This window comes from Scatophagus argus, chromosome 12 (assembly GCF_020382885.2).
Source record: "Scatophagus argus isolate fScaArg1 chromosome 12, fScaArg1.pri, whole genome shotgun sequence".
Classification (NCBI taxonomy): Eukaryota; Metazoa; Chordata; class Actinopteri; family Scatophagidae; genus Scatophagus; species Scatophagus argus.
This window is the reverse complement of record NC_058504.1, coordinates 3,019,791-3,038,739: the sequence shown is the minus strand read 5'-3', so window position 1 is coordinate 3,038,739 and position 18,949 is coordinate 3,019,791. Positions and strand designations below refer to the sequence as shown.

Genomic DNA, 18,949 nt, shown 5'->3' with positions numbered 1-18,949 from the left:
TTCTGATATTTGATTAGCCCGTTAAATCTCACCTGAAACGAATCTTCGAGCGACGAATCTTGAAATGGTGGCTACCAATGTCAATAATATTCTCTATTCGTGATCCGCGAATTGAAAGTTGAGGTGTGAGCAGTATTAACCACCTGAAAGCTAGGGGTGAACCACGGGGCAAAAAGGTTTATGTCACCGAAGCGGGAATTTACAACCTTCCCACGCGGCCAGTGAATACCACAATATTTTATCTCGCGAGAAAAGACTTCCTTTGAGCACTTTGTACGTGGCTTCTTAGCCGAAGACTGGGATTCTGGGAGTTTTTACTGGGATGCTCTTGTCTTGAGGAAAGAAATTGCATGTATATTGACAATATCTGAACGTCCAATAACTGTATTCTTCACACATGTCTTTGAATGTCGACAGAGAGCAGTAGCCAATCCCGTGGAGGCTTTTTACTGCGGCTCTGTTAGCTTGACAGACTGCCGGTGCAGGAGCTACAGTAGGCTGTTCCCGCTGATCATCTACCCCGTTGATCTGATATGGCGGAGAGCGGCTCGTCGGTTGAAATCTCCGGCTCTCTGACGAGCTCGACTCTTCCGCCGCCGAGGACCCGCATCTTCAAAATCATCGTGATCGGGGACTCGGGTGTCGGGAAGACCTGCCTCACGTATCGCTTCTGTGCCGGAAAGTTCCCCGACAAAACAGAGGCCACAATCGGGGTGGACTTCAGGGAGAGGCTGGTCGAGATTGACGGCGAGAAAATCAAGGTGTGCTCTGAAGACACATTTCACTGTTAATAATAATAATAATAATAATCCAGACTGAACAGGGGAGAGCAGGGACAGGTGTAACGTATTACTGTACCCTAAGATAAACATAACAAGAGGGCTCTGACGGCTCACAGCTGTTTGGTTGTTTATCATCAGCCAATGAGCAGTAGCTTTGCTCGTCTTGCTTAAATGCACGTCAGTGGTAATAAATGAGGGAGTGTCAGTTTCCTTCTGGTCTGTGGACGCCTTTCCTCCCATGTGCAGTCCACTGAAGTCATTTGGAACACCACCTTCTTCATCTGGAGGCAAATAAAAGCTGGCAGGGTCCCAGCAAGTTAGTGTTTAGTAAAGCTGGCAGGCTTGCAAGAGAAACAATTTAAAAAATAGAATAGATAAATCTAGCAAATCTTGAGATACCCTGAATTTAGCCCTCAAGCTCCAAAAACACCAGATCATACAGTACCCATAATGCATCTGAAATAAGGCTTCCCCTGTCTGGTGAAAGCCTCCACCGTCCAGTCTGTAACACAGGCTTTCAGCTGAATCCTAGTCCAAGTGCAGTCTGAGATCACGCTGATGAGATCATCACAGTTGTTGTCTTAGACCTGATAAAACTCCTCCTAAAACCATAGTCACGCGCTGTGTAGTCATCCCCATGATGACTAAACGGGGTTGATTGTCAGTAATTAATGGATGCAGCTTCTCAAGCCTAAAGAGAATGTTGTATTTATTGTTTGGCAACTTCAGGGAAGGTGAGGGAGGTTAAACTCTTCTGGTCCTGACTACAGGCTGGAAACTGAGCAGTGGAAATAGATTTTTGTTGTTGTGATTATGTAATATGTGGTGCTGTTAGACCATCCCGTTAATATCACAGGTGTGTGAGGAAGTGGAAGAGCAAACACCAGTTTGAACACAGCGAAAATGTTGACTTTGAAAAGCTAAACGCCAACCGCTATGGACTGAAGCAGATTATTTCATTGTATAAAAACATGTTGTGAACTTCGAACATTATTACATCTGTCTTTTTGAAATAAATTTTGACTTTGCAATGCTCTGGAGTTATTGGGAATGTTTGGAGTTGCAAGTTGCAAAACAGTCTTTGCAGCCACCACCAGAATCTAATTCAACAAATAATATAAAACTAATCATATTAATGTATAGTATTAATGTATTAGTTAGAAATACTGGGTTTAGACAGAATGAATAGACGTGGGGGGTAAAAGCTTAATTCAGGGTTGGCTTGAGACTTTGATCCATTTCCCCAACAGATCCAGCTGTGGGACACTGCAGGTCAGGAGCGCTTCAGGAAGTCCATGGTGCAACACTACTACCGCAACGTGCACGCCGTTGTCTTCGTCTACGATGTTACCAACGCTGCCAGCTTCCGCAGCCTCCCAGCTTGGATTGAGGAGTGCAAGCAGCACGCACTGGGCACAGAGGTGCCGAGGATCCTCGTTGGAAACAAGTGCGACCTCCAAGACTCCATTCGGGTGGGCACAGACCTGGCGCAACAGTTTGCCGACTCCCACTCCATGCCCCTGTTTGAGACGTCTGCAAAGAACCCAAATAGTCAGGGAGACAGAAAGTATGGCGGAGGAAACAGTGACCACGTCGAGGCTATTTTTATGACGGTGGCCCACAAGCTAAAATCTCAGAAGCCTCTGGTACTGAGCCAGCCGTCAGAGGGATCAGGGGCTACCATCAGTCTGAGCAGGGGGAGGGATGACAGGGGAGATGGGGCCAGAAGCTGGGGCTGCAGCAGCTGCTGAGGGAGAAGAATGCAGGGAAAGAGGGACATGTGGTCAACCTGATGCTGCACAAGTCCGAAGACGCTGAAGACGGAAAGAGTGGAAGTCTAGAGAGAAAGACTGGCTCCGGCAAAATGGCTTCATAATCAGCACAATACGTGGATGGATGCCCCCATTAGAAAAGGATACATTTTCTTCTGATGCTTGTGCTTAATATTATAAATGACTTCATATGGTGTTGAGGTAGTGTTCACCGTTGTTGTTTAGAAAAGTCAAAATTGATCACTGGCTCATGGAAATTATCCTGAACAAGGGGCCAAAAATCTGATTCCAAATCAGTTCTCCTCCTTCAATGATGATTTAATTTTTAAGCCACAGAAATCTTCATTCTTTTGTCTTCATGGGTTCCTTGGCAACAGAAAACTCAGAGACACGGTGGCATTAACAGATAAGTGGTTTTGCAGAGGGAAGTGCCATAAAAACGTCTTCCTTTACGAACCACCTTTACCGTGACCTGATAGGAGAGCAGAATCTGATTCCCTTATGCAGCCTTGTAAGGGCGGACACAATCACGAAACACGTTGTAATACAATTTGTGCCATTGCATTTGTGTTTGTGTTCAGACTCTCAGGAGGTTTTCATTGTAATGTAGTGCAGACTGTATTGTATGTTTGAGTTATTTTATCCCCCCCCCCCTTGTAGTTCATGTCTGGATTCTCACTTCATCTGTGAGACCCTTCCTCTGGTTGGAGTCGATTTGGTACGAATTTCGTCAAAGATGCCATGTGGAGTTTACACTGGTGTGTTTCACATGCATTTTAAAGCATAGCAAACTCACTGAATGCCTTTCTTTCTTCAAAAAACATTTCTATAGGCAACATTTTGTGTTAATATTCCTTCCCTGCCTTTACTAATAATACTACATTTGTCATTTGTTACCATCTCAGTGGAATGGTGTCGACAAGAACACATGCTGTGTGAGCATTGTGCACATGCTAGCACAACATAATCAAGGACCCATTCATAAAAACATTGCTCCATAGTAGCTGCTAGAAGTGATCAAAAGCTCCACAGGGTAAATTTGAGTCTGGTTGATTTTAAATACAAAGATGACCTTCTTTAAAAGAAATGTGCATCGCACCCTGAGCGAAATTATTTCATATTAATATTCTGTTCAGAATATATTCAGTCAAAAATTAGTTGATATTTGATAGTTCCAAAGAAACAGAAAACCCAACTGTCCAATTGGTGAACAAGTGGCATTTGGGGCCCCTATGGGGCCCGTTGCCTGTTTTACTGGGCTGTCTTGATTCAGAGTGAATCACAACTTGTTGCCGCTGCCTGAAAGTGACCAATAATAATTTATCACAGGTTTAAATGAAGACATATTTGTTAAGCTCAGTTTGTTAGCATGCAACAGCTAACACTCCATATTGGCAGCATGTGATGTTTGCTGGTGAATATCTAAAATCACGTTGCACCAAACACACCTGCTATACGTGTTGAGAGTGTTGTTAATTCCTTCTCTCAAAGATGGGGAAAAGGAAGTAGGAATGTATCTGCTAACGTCATGATAAAGGACACAAAGGGAACCTCAAAGGAATTTGTAAATGGACTTTAGAGAGAATTGTCTTTGTTAATTGCATTTTGCCTGTTTTCTCCTCTGTGTATGAAGAGTTGCAAAATAACCAGATTGGTGAGTGTAGTACTGCGTAGGCTAGCCAGCGAATCAAATAGACAACCACTTGGTGTGTGTAAGGCTTTGCAACGTGCTCCTCCACATGGACATGAATGCCTACACCCACTGTGTGTAAGCTTGTGCTGCAATATTCAGCATGTCTCGCAAACCACTGTATGATAAATGCCGATGTTCTTTACTTGTTCATGTGTCATGAAGAGTCATAGAGCTTACATTTTGTTAGTTAGAGGCTTTGCATTTTAGTGGATTTGGATGTTTGTTTTGGGCACAGCTGGTCCTGGGGCTCCTATGCTGGTCACCTCCAGCTTATGGTGCACATTCACGTCTCACTGAAAGATGGGGACTTTCAGTCTTTTGTCTCAGGACTCAATGGTCAGAAGCTATGCACGTGTGACAGAAATAACAAGAACATGAACATCTCTGTGGCTTGCCAGCAATGTGACACCATGTGTGTGTATTATTTTACATTTGGCTGCTGCTTTCTTCCGTTCTTTAAGTGCCCTTTGTTTTTGATAACCCCCCCCCCCCCCCCCCATCTGCCTTCACACCAGGTCCTACTGTAATTTCCTTTGCCTTAATTTTTTTAAATTAAAGCCATGCACAGCAAATAATGCTACTGTATCTCTTATTGCAAATGCCCAGAAAGAATGGTCAATTACAGGATGGTATTAACTCACAAAATGACTTATGAAATAAACTACAGGGAACATGTAGTTGCAATGGTTTTGTCATGTGTAACCTTGCAATAAAACACCTGGAACATTTCAAAACGTGGAGCCATCTGTGTACAGAATCACTTCTCTCAAACATCTTGTTGGGATTTATTTGTTAAATACACATAAAATGTCTTAGCATTTACATATTGAGAACACAACTCATTTTCACACAACATGCAGGGAATGAAGCATTTAAGTCTTGACATGTCACAGAGTTTGCAGGTATTCAACTTTGGCAAGGTATAAAGGAGTTTGGCGACAGAAATCTTTGGTCAAAGAGCAAATAAAGACACTGTCATAGTCCAAAGTGCTTTGTCTGATAAGAGAAAAACAACCCATATCTCTGAAAAATCTCTAGATGACTTTCCACTTGACTTCGGCTTCACTTGAGGTTCATTCTCTCTGTCCACGCCCCCAAAAAGGAGAGAAATGCATAGGCACAACTTTAAGGAAATACAACCTAGAATTAATCCCCTCTTCTCTGAAATGTGTAAAATGCAAAATGAAATGTGTAGGACAGGTCTCTAATGAGGGTGTATGTCAGGTCAGTCTACTGTACGGAGGCACTTTGGAGGGACCCTCTTCTTCCTCTGTTTTGCCACAGTCAGTGGACTGAGCCGGAGAGTTGAAGAGCCTGTCGTCACCTCCTGCTGGACGCAGAAGAGAACTACATCACAGCTCTGCTTATTGCCGAGCGACACCACAACACTACAAAAACACAGCAGTAAGAGCACCAGCTGTGGGCCAGGATGAGCCTAGAGACGATGTTTGAGATCAGTTCTTACCTTGCCATGTACAAACCATCTCGGTGTCCCCAGGGTCACACTGAGGAACCAGTGTTTCCTGCCACATGCGCACACACAAAAACAAAAACAAAACAAAACACACAAAAAAAATCACATCTTTGTCTTTCAACAATGTCACTCTAATCTACAAAGTGAGTATTATTCTTTGAAAGAAACAAGCTTTGCTCTAAAAATAATCAACACAATTTGCTTGGTTCAGTGGAGGCAAAACATTAAAAAACACCAGACTGGAGTTTCTTATCTGACACCAAGGTTATACACCACTGCATGTCCTGATCTCTGGTTATGCTGTGTGAAGTACACAGTCTGAGAGGACCGCCAGTCACAACTGTCCTAGTTTACCATTAGTACGCACAGCTGGCCTAACACTAACAAAGTGAGGACAAGGATCATATCATCAGCTAACTACAATAGTCAGCGGCCCCGTCTTGCTTTCTATTCCACCTGGGAAAGTTTAACACTCCAGAGGCAAACTTGTTACTTACTAACCGAGTTCGCATTTCCACCAACAAAACTGACAGCCAGCTGCTGTTGTCTAACTCTGTCTGGAATCAAAGAGTCATTGTGTTGAGTTTTGGGTGGTCAATCTGCCATCGTTACTGGTGGAACCTGCTTATGTGGCGTGTGAGGACAGCACAACTGACAGATGAAGCGACCGCAAGTCACAGAAGTGGGAACATCAAAACATACAATTTCAAAGCCATTTCCTGGTAACTGTGTTCTTCCCTACCAATCCAGTTCTGCTATCATAGCAGCCACAACATGGAAGACTACGGCAGCCCACGAAGGCGATGAGGCAGGAGAGAACCAAGCTGATGGTGCAGGACAGAAGTATGGTGGCGTTGGCTCCCTTCACCATCCGATGAAGCACAAACGTCTGAGCAGATAAGATAAGACAGAACTTTATTAATCCTGAAGGACATTTCTTGTGCCAGAGGCTGCATAAAAGAGCACATTACAGTACACTATTTACAGGTTAAAGACAAATTAATTTGCTAAGACAAAGAGTTTATAAAACTTGTATTAAGTAGTCATAGTTGTGATGTTACTGTTCTTGCACTTCCCACTCTCCATGTATTCATACATGTCCCTCCATGTGCATGGTTAGCTCTGCCAGACAAGATTTCACAATACAGACCAAAGTGTAGAACAAACGCCAATCTGGCACTATATGAAAGATCAGGTCATAGTTTTCTGAAGTGCAGCACGAAACATGAATAACAAGAAAAGATGAATGACTTGAAAAGCTTACGTTGTAATTTTGTTACTTTACCAATACCAATACTCAAAGGAATTTAAAGGAATGTTGAATGGCATTACAATAACAATCCTCAGACGAGCTGATGGGTACGAGGACCCGTGGGGCCTTCGGTTATATACGGGCTGTCTAGATTGACACTCAGTCATGAAAACTGAGGACCAGTGGATTATGGAGTCACAACAATAATTACGAATAATCAATGCATATCGTGAATATTCATACAAATCTATGTATGCCAGCCTCGTCAGTAGTTTTGACGGACTCAGTCAGCATGACATCGTCAGGCCCCACTACTATGCTGCGAAGCTTCAAGCTCCAAGCTCAAACTCCGACCATAAAGGTGTGTGTTTGTGTGTGTGTGTGTGCGCGTGTGGTGGTTACCACTTCAGGACTGTGGTGGTGGTGGAAGACCTCTTGATCCTCCTCTCCATAGGTGAGTGTCAAACCGGAGTAACCTGATACAAACACTGCAGCCACACAGGACAGGCCTGCTGTCACTACCATCACACTCACCTGCAGAGACAGGAAGACAAGTTCAACAACAACAACAACAAAAAGACAATGTATGTGTATGTAAGAGAGTATTTATCTCAGCAAAACACTAAAAATACATATCTGACTTAACATCAACACTTGTTTCTTGGTTTTAAACTAAATTCTGGCTAGGACCGCAATGATTAGTCGATTAATCAGTCGAAAGAAGACTAGGTGCCATCTATTTTGCATTTTTCATTCAAAAATGTCAAACTTTTGCTGGTTCCAGCTTCTTAAGTGTCAGGATCTGTGCTTTTCTTTGTCATTTATGACGGTAACTGAAGAGTCTTTGGGTTTGACTGGACAAAAGAAGCAACATGAAGACGTCACTCTGGGTCCTAGAAAACTCTGATGAGCATTTATTCACAATTTTTTGACATTTTATATACTAAACAATTATTTGAGGGGCAGCACTGTCGCCTCACAGCAACTGAGAAGGTTCTCAATTCAAGTTCGAGAATATTCAGTAGATTTATCAGGGATTCAAATAACTGTTAATTGCATCCCTAATTCTCGCCATACCTTAATCACAAAGGGATACTGTTCTTTCTACCGGAAAACCAAAAGCAACTTGGAGATACCTTGCCTTGACAAGGCAGGAGGAGTTGAAAAACCATCTCGCTTACCAGCACTGAGTTTTTCTTTTGGGAGGCAAACAGCGCCAGAACACCTGGAGAGACCATGAGCTAAAGGGGGACGAGAGCGGCCTGAATGAATGACAGGAACAAAGGCAACACACAGCAAGCAGCTTCAACAGGTTTCAACAGGAAAAAAGGTCCCAATAAAGACACATTCAGTTCAGGTTCACACCAAACTCCATTCAGTAGTCATTCAGTATTGTGTCGACTTTACTGCCAAACGCGTTATTTCCCTTGCAGAACAACACGGAGGTCGACAGTCAGTTCATATGATCTGATGCTGCTTACACAACCCGTATTGATTAACTATTGATGAAAGAGGATCAATATCTCACCAGTCCTCCCCAGACCGGTGTCCTGGTGGTACTCAGCGGGGTATCCTTACGGAAAACAGCGTCCATGAACCCACACACTACACAAAGACCAGCACAAGCGATCTGGAGGATACCGAGGACGAGCACGCTCTTCTGGTTGAAAATGAAGTACCTGTATCGGTCCATCTCCAGGTATTATCCCGCCGGAAAGTCCACTGATACCAGACGGTATCCCTCCACGGTTCAGCTTGTGGCTGAAACTTTAACTTCGCTTGATGCTCGGTTTGGTTTGTGGGCTTTCTGTGTCAAAAACATGAGGCTCGTTGGTGACAACAGCGGCAAATATTTCTGAAATCTGCGATATTTTATTATATTGTTTTCATTCCAGAAAACCGCACTTACACTGTTTGTCTCCAGTGCCGTGTATCTTCCGGATTGCGGGCTGGTTTCACTAGCAGTTTATGCATTAACCTGGCTGACCAGCAGCAGGTGGAGGGAAGAGGAGCAATTTGTCGCCCAGAGTTTGGTTTCGCAGGCGGTGAAGACCCGCCCCTCCCCTCCATACACATTTAGGAGGATGCGGTTTCCCTCAATCAGATATATGGATTTGTGAGTCTAAGTTAAATAGCTTCTGCTTCAAAACCTGTAGTATACATTTGACCAGTGGAATGGGTAAAATAACATACCCCATAGACTTGCCAGGTACTTGACCTACAAATATTAGCAACGTTCTTCATGAACTGAATAATAAATGTGTTTTAAAAATTCTAACTTTCAGAATAAATTGTTGGCCAAATTCAACCAAGTTCACCCTTGCATCATCAGGTGCAAAATATCCACGAAATCCAAACATGTTTGATCTTCAAATCTTAAAGTACCTGTGAATCAAACTACCACCTGCAACCTACTTGCAGCACTAGCATTAGTGCAACTGCTTTTCCAGGAACTTTTTTTATAAAACCTTTTATAGTCTTTTACCTTTGACATATATACATGTGACATGTACAGCAGCCAGCCACCAGGGGGCGATGCAGTTGTTTAGGTTTGGTTTGTTGGGAGCTCCCTTGTCAATCAGTATGTACAGTCGATGTCTTTCACAGAAGCCCAATTTAAATGGCTGATTTTCTAAAAGAATTTCAGCTGAGGCCCTAAAAACTATCCCATCTTTATTAAAAGAATAGTGGTTTGAAATAGCAGAAATGGCAAAAACACACTCTAATTCCAAATAAGTGAGGCATGTTTATGAATTTAATTCATGTTGCACTTTATTTTGTATGGTATGAGCACAGATTTGAGGTTAGAAAAGTGGAACCAGGTCAATGTAGTATTTCCTGTAATACATGTAATAACATGTAATAACATCTGTTATTTTCTACCAGTGTTACCAATACAGATCACCCCTACAAAACTCAGGAAATACAGTTCTTCACCAAATTCAGATATTATAAACAATCAATGTAACATACAGCCTACCATAAAGTAAACAAATAGGCTTAAAATGTTACACTTCTATCTATGGATCGGGCCATATGAATTACTTTAAATAATGAGTGAAAAACTGTTTTAACAGATAAAATGTGGTATGATAGGGTTATTTAACTCAACACATCAGAGAAAGCCGTACGACCACTGCTTAAAGCAACTGGCTGACACACAGTTAAGTGAAAATAGTGAGAACTAAGGAAAAAATGCAATAGCTTCTCATCATATCCTAAATTTATAACCTCCATAAGCACATACATCTTGGCATCCATATGAACAATGTATGATAAGGAGCTGTGCTAAACTGATTAGTCAGGCTGATATTTGGCATTTTGTGATAATCAGCATGACTTTTGCCTTTGCTCACAAGGCCAATTTAAACTAAAATGTCTGCAGACACATCTGAGCTTATGTGCACGTTTCTCTTCCTCTGCGATTGTCCCTGCTGATCAGGCTGTGCAATGCAAGTGAACAAAGTTATTGATGCATTCGATCGCTTAGATTAGCTATTTTGCTTATGACCAAGTCTGTCCACAAACAGAAATACGCAAAATATGCTTCAGGACAGTTTTGGGAAGATGGTGAGAAAATTAGCTTTGAGGCCTACACTATAATTCCCACAAATATTTGCCCGAATTTCCTCAGTCTCCATTGTCTGTTCTAAATGTTAGCACATTTCTTCCAGCTTAAATGACAGCAAATCTAAGACCATCAATATGGCTTGTATTAAATATGTTATAATGTATAGAATAATGCAGTTTTCCTTCCATTAATTAAGAAAAATTGAATCTAAAACATCATGTTACTGGCTAAAATAACCACATATATTAGATTGTAATGTGCATAGAATGACTTTTGTTTTTTTTTTTGTTTTGTTTTTGATGCCAAATACTGATGTAGTATTTTTTATATGTTACTATTTAGATGTCGGGACAGAAATCTCATCTTAAAAGGCAGTATTCTACTGAGCCAAAAATATGTACTCTTCTGCCAGAGTGCATGTCTGCTTAAACAAACAGAAACAACACAGACATCAGGGTTAAATAAATGTTAATTTAAGTTCAGCAACTCTGTGTGTCATTTGCTGTTATTAATCTATTGTATTTCATCAGATGCAAAAAAGAAAGACATTGCCATCAGCCATTGAAAAACCCACCTGCCTCGAACACTAATGAAGAAGAAATGCTGAAGAACAGCAGAACAACACCTCAAGCCAGAGACATGTCTCCTCCAATAACATTTGGTTTTTTTGCATAGTATTTGCCCTTCTGAGGCCTTGGATCTCCAAGACCTTCATTCATACTGAACTGCTCAAGCTTTATCCCATTTGAATTTCAAACATCCACCATGTGGTCTGCAGCTGCAGGGGATATCAGGTGTCATAATGCTGCAGGAGTCTTGTAAGTTGGCAGCACAGGTAGAAGGTTTTGGATTTTTTTTAACTGTCCAGAGGAATTAATCTGTATTCTTATTGGCCAGTGGAAGCCGTCTGTTTCTGCTGGAACTCCTCCAGCTCCTGCTTGTACCAATCAGGGGCCTCAGGGCCGTTCTTTCCCACTGGCTCATGATCATAACCATAAGCAACCATTAGCTCCTCGTCTTTCTGCACAGCCCTCAAGGTTCGGATGCACTTGATAGGCCCAAAACGCGGGTGGACAAACCTGCCAAAAAAAAAGATATTAAATCTGCTGTTTGTGTGTACTCTGTGTACGTTATCAGTCCATTAAGGGCATTAAGAAGCATGTAAAAGCGATCAGACAGTAATAAGCTCTGAATCATTACTGCACGAGATGCTGTTGTTTCCTCCCGTACCTACCTGTCACTCAATATTAATGACATGTGGTCAGTTTGCTTTCTGATAATACTAATAATGCTTATCATCGGTTATTTCCTCGTGGGGTCTTTGAGCTAAACTGTCAGTCACCAGAGTTTGATTTCCCACATGGCTCCTGTCACACAAAGTCACCTTTTACACCTTTAGTCCATTTTTCTTTCATCTGAATCAGGAGACGACTTCTATCTTCAGTCATTTTAGGTTCAGTTATTGCACTACATTTTAAGTTGGTTTAGTTTACCCAAGTTTAGTTACATATGAATATGATTTGAAATATATTTTTGTTTGGATTAGTTACTTAGTTAAGGTAGCATGGACACGAAGTCCTGTAAGCGTTCAGAGAACAGGAAATTTGAACACCTGCAAATCATGTGGTCTGCTGAGGAAGATTGTGCGATGCAATGAAAGCCACTACATGGAAGGTGGGAAAAGACTCTGCAACAAACATTGCTGCCCCCCCACCCCCACCCCATCCTCTGCTGCTGTCACTTCATACTCACGGGTCATATTTGCAGTTGGGGGTGAAGGAGTGGTTTGCCTTGTGACCCAGAGAGGCACAGTATTTCTCCATCTGGTCAAAAGGCTGAGGGACGTCGATCACTGTCTCCTCATCCAATGAGATTGTGTTCCCATTCAGTGCCCAGTCTCTGCTGTCCACCTGAGGAGTCCATTGAGTCACGAAAAAACAAATCAGCAATATGATTAGTTTAAAAACAGAAAACTAAGGATACATGTCAACAGTGACAAAAATGCAACACTTTCTCATTTAGTATTAATTTTAGCTAAATATTTCAATGACTGATCCATCTCTCCACATGCACTTATCCAAGCCATCTATTTTAACCACCATTGCTTTTAACTATTTGAACTGTTTAAATGAATCACTGCTCTGAACGATCTGTCTTTACACGTGGGTCATACCTCGGTGTGCGTGATGCGTACTCCGTTGTAAAAAGCCATCACAGTGTTACTTTCAGCATCTGTCTTGGCAAACAGGCCCTGTCCTGCTCCTCTGATCATGGAGTCCGCCACAAACGCTCTGTGACACACGGAGACAACGTGGCGGCAGCGTGAAGCACAGTCCTCACATGGTTGTGCCGCAGTATCATCCTAATTCTGCCGGTGAACTCAGATGTCACCCGTCAGCATAAAGCTTACTCACCTTTGGCTCTCGTAAGGGTCAGGAAGCAGCGTGTGGGTGGCGATACAGGTGGATGTTGACTTGTCGTACGAGTACACAGGACCTTAAAAACGGAATATGTCATAATGTCCAGTCGTTTGCACAAATGCTTCTCTCCAGTAAACACAAGCAGAATACAAACCAGGACTGCGAGTGCAGCACAACTCATCCAGTTTCCAGCACATCACATTTAACTACTCCAAGATTCACACCCAAATACGCCCAAAATGTACATGATGAATTCGTTAAATGTGACACAGGCTTAAGGATAAACAACATATATATAACTCCTAGTGAACATTGTTTACTTAGATGTGGTATACACAGTGAAAACTGTATCACTGCCTTTGAATTGTGTACATGTGTACACACTTTTTTCTTTCTTTTCACAATTTTTCTTGCTTGAACTACATGGGGACTAGAGTTACTGCCATGTGGTTCCATACTTCCACCAAATAGTCAAGTTGAAGTTTACACCCATGTCTGTCAGAGACTCATTCAATGCTGAGTATATGGTCAACACAGATATTTTGTGTAATTTAGTATTATTTTTTAAATGATTCAAGGGAATAATACAAATTCTGAGAGTTTCAAGGTGGACACTCAAGATTAGAGTCACCGAGTCAGTATGTGACCTGATGTGAAAACTGGTCACAATCTGCCTTCTGTTCCTGAGTGATGCTGTTGAATAATGGACAGAAAACACTATGATGTCACAGTGACGCTGACCTTTAACCTTCTTCATATAAAATATCATCCCTTCGTCATTTTATCCCATTCTGACTCTGTTATGAATTGTACTTAACGAGGTCACAGTGACCTTTGAGCTTGACCAAATTCTCATCAGTTCAACTTTGAGTCCAAGTTCGTGCCAAATTTGAAGAAATTCCCTCAAGACGTTCCTGAACTTTCCCATTACAAAGATGGCATCTGAACTTACTGTTGGGTGTGACTTCAAAGTGCGGCCTTCCACTCTCGCTGGAAGACACGGTGGCAAGGCGAGCCTTGATTAGCTCCCCGTCCACAAAGCTTCCGTAGAGAGCAGTCCGTCCGTCGGGGTAGATGTACGCTACAGATTCACCAGTCATCTCCCCATCCTCATTCACTTCCCCAAACACACAGCCTCCATCCTAGACGCACCTCAGTACACACCAACATGCACAAAGGACATAGTGAACAAATACCATTCGTTTCATTTACTTCTACTATGTTCTTATGCAATGTGGGAACTTCTAAAGGTAAGATTAACACTAAATATGGCCTCAGAAGTGCTTAAACGTATGTAAGTGAATCATCTCTGCACACATCATGGCCACTGAGCTGCAGTGAGCACTGAGCTGACTCACAGGGTGGTAAACCCAGCATTCCCCACATCGGCTGTTGTCTTTGTACTGGCCCTTGAACACCAGGCGGCCCTCTCCATCAAACTCCTGAGCAGGTCCGTTAAGTTCTCCGTCCACATACGTCCCGTGAAGGACGCCGCCGTCTTCATATGTATACATCCCCTGGCCCTGCAGAGCATCGTCCACATAGAAACCCTCCAGGGTGCTGTGGAGAACGAGAGACGAAACTGCAGTGAAACTCCCGTTAAATTCAATCACATCAAACGGGTCAGATAAAACTGCACAGATCTACACAAGTTCAGTAGTGGAAGAATGACCTAAACCGGGTTAACATGCAATTATTCGTCAGCATGTATCAGGACTTGACTAATGCATAGTAATTAAATATTGCAGATACTTCTTGTTGTGCTTACCTAAGTACTTCCCTACATGAAAAAAGTTAGAATATTTCAAGACAAAAGTGATAACATTTTTGGGAAAAGTAATCTTGTGAATAAAAAAATGAAATAATAACTAAATTTTGATCAAATTGTATTGGGCCAGCTGACCACAGCTTCCACTCTTCTGTGAAGGCTTTCCACAACATGTCAGTAAAGGATGTGAATACATCTTTCATCACTGACAGACTCTTTCTCCATCTCTCTCAGATAAGAGTGTAATTCACTTGCCAAGAGACAAAACACAAACTAAACAAAGTTAAAGAATTTGTTTGAAATTTTCTGTTGTTATCGTGCTTTCTTCTGCCAACAACAGCCCTGTAGTGAAAATCTGATACTGTGACAGCGGTGACGTAGACAATGTCAAGTGGCACAAGTAAATGCCCACGTTTGTTTCTGTCTTTCCTTTGCAGTACCTTCCATCAAAGAAGAAGAACTTGCCCTTGCCATTCTTCTCTCCGTGGCTGAAGTGTCCTTCAAATCGATCACTGGATGAGTAGGTTACTGTGCAGAACCCATGTGGCTGACCATCTTCATCCAAGGGACCTGAAAACACAAACACACACACATGGGCAAATTGAGTCTGATGGGTTTTTAAAAATAATATTTTTTCACTGTTAATATCAAAATACTTATTGGTTCTATAAAGTTTTGAATTTTTCATGACTCTCTTAAGCATCTTTAGTTAGACTGCTTCACAACTGTTTCACAAGTTATGTACGAATATTTATTTAAAAAAAAAATAAAAGAAAGAAAGAAAGAAATCACTAGAAAAGCAGTAATTTGAGGTTTTGTGAAATCTGGTCGCCAGTCCTCATTCTTTTGTCTCTGACTGTGTTTCGAGCGCCCCCTGTGGCCATTTGTGGCATTACCAGGTGAAGCAGGAGTGACTGCTCAACAAAAGTTGCCTTTCATGGACATCTTGTGAATAAACAGGGGTTTACTGGCGAGTCGCAGGTATGTCCAGTCAACCAGTGGACCCTTACAACGAGGTGCCAACATTTCAGAAAGAAGCAAACTCCCCATGTTTCAGTTTCAGGTGCGGTTTTCGTCCACAAAAAAGTGTGTTTAATACCACATTTTCATCAGTTTACTTCTGACACAAACGGCGCAACGTGGCTGACTCCTACATGCTCACATTCTTGTATTCGTGAAATACAGGAGCGAGCACACCTGTAATCATTTCACGCTCCAGGAGCCACGCGAGCAGCGGGACACTGATATCCCCCCGGGCCGCCTGCGCTCGCTTGTCAAGCGGATTCCACGCTGAAATAAAGTCCGCGGCGCTCCTGAGTCGCCGGGCGGGCCTTCAGAAAGACTGACTCATGGAGATTTTCGGAGAACTGACACCAGGATCTCAAAACAACAGAGGAATACCGCACACAGCCTTTATCCCGTCACAAGAGGGGGGTAAAATAGAAGCGAGACACTGCTTGCCTTCCACGGACTCTTCTACGTTTTCATCATCGCTGTCCATGCTGCAGGAGGCTGCCGGATGAGGACCACACCGCGAGTCAGGCTGCTTTTCCTGTCACCCATGGAGCGTCACGGGCAGGACACGATGTGTGACCAGTGGCGACCCCGTGTTTGTCTCACTTTAAAGGCGACCCTGACCTGGAGCCTTCTCACTGCGGTGCGCGCACAGGATCCAGTATGGGTTCGTTAGTTTAATCGTTGAATCAGTTCAAATGGGGGTATCGATTTGATGTGTTGCGGGGTGCGCACCTCATTGCGGGGTTTCTTTTGTGATTTTAACACGTGTTCAGATTTCATCACTTAGTTTCCATGAAGGTTAACCACAATATTGGCCCTCCTCACCCCCATCCCAGACAGGGACAAAGCCCACCCTCCTGTACCCCGTGTACCCCTTGTTCCCTGTGTACCCCTTGTTCCCTGTGTACCCCTTGTATCCTGTACCCTGTGTGCCCCCCACCCCTCCTGACTGGATTCATAGGATGAAAACCAGACCCAACACACCGCAGAGAGATTAAACGTTAGACTGGTCAATGCAAGACCGTCTCTTTTCTAAAACATCGTACAGATGAAGTGCACATCTGGCCCATGAAAGTCAGCATTTTAAAGCAGTGTAAGCCGTTCATAAAGCACAGACAAACACCACGTGACAGGAAGTCTGGTGAATTTCGAACAGCATCCTTTCATATGCATCAGAATCAGAATCAGAATTCCTTTATTTATCCCTGAAGGGAAATTCTTGAACCTCCAAAGATGTAATATTATGCGGCATTTCTGTTTTTTGTTACCTTTATTATGAAAACACAACAACCAGTTTTAGAATAATTTGTCACGCTCTGATTCAAAATGTTTTTGTTTGTTTTTCGTGCGTCGTGCCTCCCGCCCCCGCACTGGACGGACGGAGTTAAAAGTTAACGCGCACTTTGCAGACAAACTGTTGCAGGTACGCTGCTGACGCACCTCAGTTCAGCCCTCCCTTCTGGCAAGGCAGGGCTTATTGTGCGACGCGCTGAAGCTGTTTCTCTCCCCAGAACAGAAGCGCCTCCTGCTTATCAGGCCAAACGCGCTTTGTACTCAAGGCAACCTGCGCGTAAAGTCGTATTTTCGGCAGAGAAATGGGAACAGACTCTCCTTTGTTGTTAGCTTCAGTCTCTCTTCTGTCTGCCCTGCACATGGGTGAGCTAAAATGCCTGCATGCCTCCTAAACACACACATTTTCAGTGGTGGGCGCAGAGCATACTTTTGGCACATAGCGATATCACTGTAGGAGCGTTTTTGGACCAAACTTTAAGTGCAAGCAGTACGAGACGCACTGCAGCGCCAGTTTGTAAAACCGGATAAAACAATAAGACAGTCAGAGTAGCTGAGATCAGTTTTGAAAGCAGTAGTTTGAACGTGTTTCCAGTGTTTTGTTTTGTTTTTTGTGTGTGAATCAGTTAATCATTTCTCCTTCCAGCCTACTTGGCTCGGCGAGTTGGTTTGTCCAGGTTGGCCCACAAAGTCCTGCCTCCTTCTGTCTCTGGACCTCCAGAGTTTGAGAGGATCTTCCGTGCGCAGTAAGAGGACTGAGATAACAAACAGTTATAGAACCTCTGAAATTACATTAAAAAACATCTGTCAAAGAGGTGTCACGTATTGTAAACGCTAACGAACGCTCAGGTGTGCTTTTACACCAACCCCTGTAACTATAAAATACACTATATAGACAAAAGTGTTGGGACATGTTTCTTCATTACTGAGGCGTGGTGTGGCATGGGCCTGTTTTTCATTGGTTAAACTCGGCCCCTTACTTCCAGGGAAGGGAAATCTTACAATAACTTTGGTGATCCCTCAACGTGTTTTCTGTCACTTTTATCAGGCTGAAACTTTGATTTGACCAATACTTTGGTTTTCTGACCAAAACACGTGCAAAACTAATGACATGTCTCAACTGTTCTTTGTCCTCAGTGTTTATTAGCGAATGTCATCATGCTAACAAGATGAAGTAAGATGAAGGGCCCACACCTGCAGTACACTCAAAGTGCTTTATTAAGTTGCTCTTCCATGATAGCCTGAGATCCGTTTCAGAGAGTCAGTCAGTCTGTCATCTTGTGTCTTTTTCCTACCTGTCCGAGACGTTGTGACACTAACGTTGTGCATGTGTGCTGCGGTGTGTGTGTGTGTGTTTGCAGTCAGAACTGTGTGGAGTGTTACCCTCTGTTCCTGGTCGTCATGTGGACCTGTGGCATGTTCTTCAGCGAGGTGACCGCAGCTGCAGGAGGGCTGGTCTACATCGTCGCCCGACAAATCTACTTCCAGGGCTATGTGAAGTCCAACGAGAGCAGGTGATTCATCTACCCGATGCCACGTTGTTTTCACAAATTACTTAAAGGCGTGATATTGTGTTTTGACAGGCTTTTTGACTGAGTGCTTTCTGGTTTGCAGATTGCCTGGTTTCTACCTGACTCTGGCTGTCTTTTTCACTATGTCTCTGCTGGCTTTGATTGGAATTCTACGTGGGATATTACACAAGTACTTTGACATCCATATGTGAAGAGTTCACTTCCACCTAATTGTGTAGAACAACCAGTTAAACACACACACACACTCTGCTGTCATGCTGAGTCAGTGTGAATAAATTAAATAACTTAGTCTGATTAAATTAATGCAAGCATACTTCGGCCCTGTATGGTTATTCAGTCATAACATTGAGGGGGACTTGTGCTTAAAAACACAATGAG

The 18,949-nt window shown here is 42.9% G+C and overlaps 4 protein-coding genes across 8 annotated transcripts; 2 read left to right on the top strand and 2 right to left on the bottom strand.

Moving 5' to 3' along the window:
• Positions 1-250: 250 nt before the first annotated feature.
• rab33ba (RAB33B, member RAS oncogene family a) lies at positions 251-3,105 on the top strand. Its single transcript, XM_046406158.1, has 2 exons — positions 251-761; positions 2,033-3,105. The coding sequence occupies exons 1-2, from the start codon at positions 534-536 to the stop codon at positions 2,531-2,533; spliced, it is 729 nt and encodes a 242-aa protein (XP_046262114.1). The 5' UTR covers positions 251-533; the 3' UTR covers positions 2,534-3,105.
• Positions 3,106-5,013: 1,908 nt separating this feature from the next.
• On the bottom strand, positions 5,014-9,035 carry zgc:113425 (uncharacterized protein LOC541425 homolog). Of its 2 annotated transcripts, none has more exons than XM_046406161.1 (7): positions 8,883-9,035; positions 8,502-8,780; positions 8,155-8,214; positions 7,376-7,507; positions 6,464-6,610; positions 5,713-5,770; positions 5,014-5,577 (listed from the first exon to the last, which is right to left on the bottom strand). In XM_046406161.1, the coding sequence occupies exons 2-7, from the start codon at positions 8,664-8,666 to the stop codon at positions 5,468-5,470; spliced, it is 672 nt and encodes a 223-aa protein (XP_046262117.1). In that variant the 5' UTR covers positions 8,667-8,780; positions 8,883-9,035; the 3' UTR covers positions 5,014-5,467. The 2 variants fall into 2 exon arrangements, with proteins under 2 accessions (XP_046262117.1, XP_046262118.1); XM_046406162.1 differs by having other exon boundaries at positions 5,014-5,574.
• A 688-nt stretch (positions 9,036-9,723) lies between these two features.
• Positions 9,724-16,327, bottom strand: setd7 (SET domain containing 7, histone lysine methyltransferase). Of its 3 annotated transcripts, XM_046406154.1 has the most exons (8): positions 16,194-16,327; positions 15,173-15,302; positions 14,323-14,524; positions 13,917-14,106; positions 12,959-13,040; positions 12,718-12,835; positions 12,297-12,454; positions 9,724-11,623 (listed from the first exon to the last, which is right to left on the bottom strand). In XM_046406154.1, exons 1-8 carry the CDS (start codon positions 16,231-16,233, stop codon positions 11,431-11,433), a joined length of 1,113 nt encoding a protein of 370 aa, XP_046262110.1. In that variant the 5' UTR covers positions 16,234-16,327; the 3' UTR covers positions 9,724-11,430. The 3 variants fall into 3 exon arrangements, with proteins under 3 accessions (XP_046262110.1, XP_046262111.1, XP_046262112.1); XM_046406155.1 differs by lacking the exons at positions 9,724-11,623; positions 12,297-12,454; positions 12,718-12,835; positions 12,959-13,040 and having other exon boundaries at positions 13,925-14,128; XM_046406156.1 differs by lacking the exons at positions 9,724-11,623; positions 12,297-12,454; positions 12,718-12,835; positions 12,959-13,040 and having other exon boundaries at positions 13,925-14,116.
• mgst2 (microsomal glutathione S-transferase 2) lies at positions 16,278-18,884 on the top strand. 2 transcript variants are annotated; one of them, XM_046406164.1, is made up of 4 exons: positions 16,278-16,413; positions 17,686-17,785; positions 18,401-18,553; positions 18,654-18,884. In XM_046406164.1, exons 1-4 carry the CDS (start codon positions 16,410-16,412, stop codon positions 18,760-18,762), a joined length of 366 nt encoding a protein of 121 aa, XP_046262120.1. In that variant the 5' UTR covers positions 16,278-16,409; the 3' UTR covers positions 18,763-18,884. The 2 variants fall into 2 exon arrangements, with proteins under 2 accessions (XP_046262120.1, XP_046262119.1); XM_046406163.1 differs by lacking the exon at positions 16,278-16,413 and adding an exon at positions 17,157-17,405.
• The last annotated feature ends 65 nt before the right edge of the window (positions 18,885-18,949 follow it).

Bases quoted from the DNA above. Each gene is read 5' to 3' on its own strand.
- rab33ba (XM_046406158.1), top strand. From the start codon at position 534: ATGGCGGAGAGCGGCTCGTCGGTTGAAATCTCCGGCTCTCTGACGAGC. The intron at 762-2,032 runs GTGTGCTCTGAA...TTTCCCCAACAG, and splicing joins TTGACGGCGAGAAAATCAAG to ATCCAGCTGTGGGACACTGC.
- zgc:113425 (XM_046406161.1), bottom strand. From the start codon at position 8,666: ATGGACCGATACAGGTACTTCATTTTCAACCAGAAGAGCGTGCTCGTC. The intron at 8,215-8,501 runs GTGAGATATTGA...GTCCCCCTTTAG, and splicing joins CACCGGTCTGGGGAGGACTG to CTCATGGTCTCTCCAGGTGT. The intron at 5,771-6,463 runs GTAGGGAAGAAC...CGCATGTGGCAG, and splicing joins ATGATAGCAGAACTGGATTG to GAAACACTGGTTCCTCAGTG.
- setd7 (XM_046406154.1), bottom strand. From the start codon at position 16,233: ATGGACAGCGATGATGAAAACGTAGAAGAGTCCGTGGAAG. The intron at 13,041-13,916 runs GTAAGTTCAGAT...TCCGTTTTTAAG, and splicing joins CTTTGAAGTCACACCCAACA to GTCCTGTGTACTCGTACGAC. The intron at 12,455-12,717 runs GTATGACCCACG...TGGACTCCTCAG, and splicing joins TACGCATCACGCACACCGAG to GTGGACAGCAGAGACTGGGC.
- mgst2 (XM_046406163.1), top strand. From the start codon at position 17,345: ATGGGAACAGACTCTCCTTTGTTGTTAGCTTCAGTCTCTCTTCTGTCT. The intron at 17,406-17,685 runs GTGAGCTAAAAT...TTCTCCTTCCAG, and splicing joins TCTGTCTGCCCTGCACATGG to CCTACTTGGCTCGGCGAGTT. The intron at 18,554-18,653 runs GTGATTCATCTA...TCTGGTTTGCAG, and splicing joins GTGAAGTCCAACGAGAGCAG to ATTGCCTGGTTTCTACCTGA.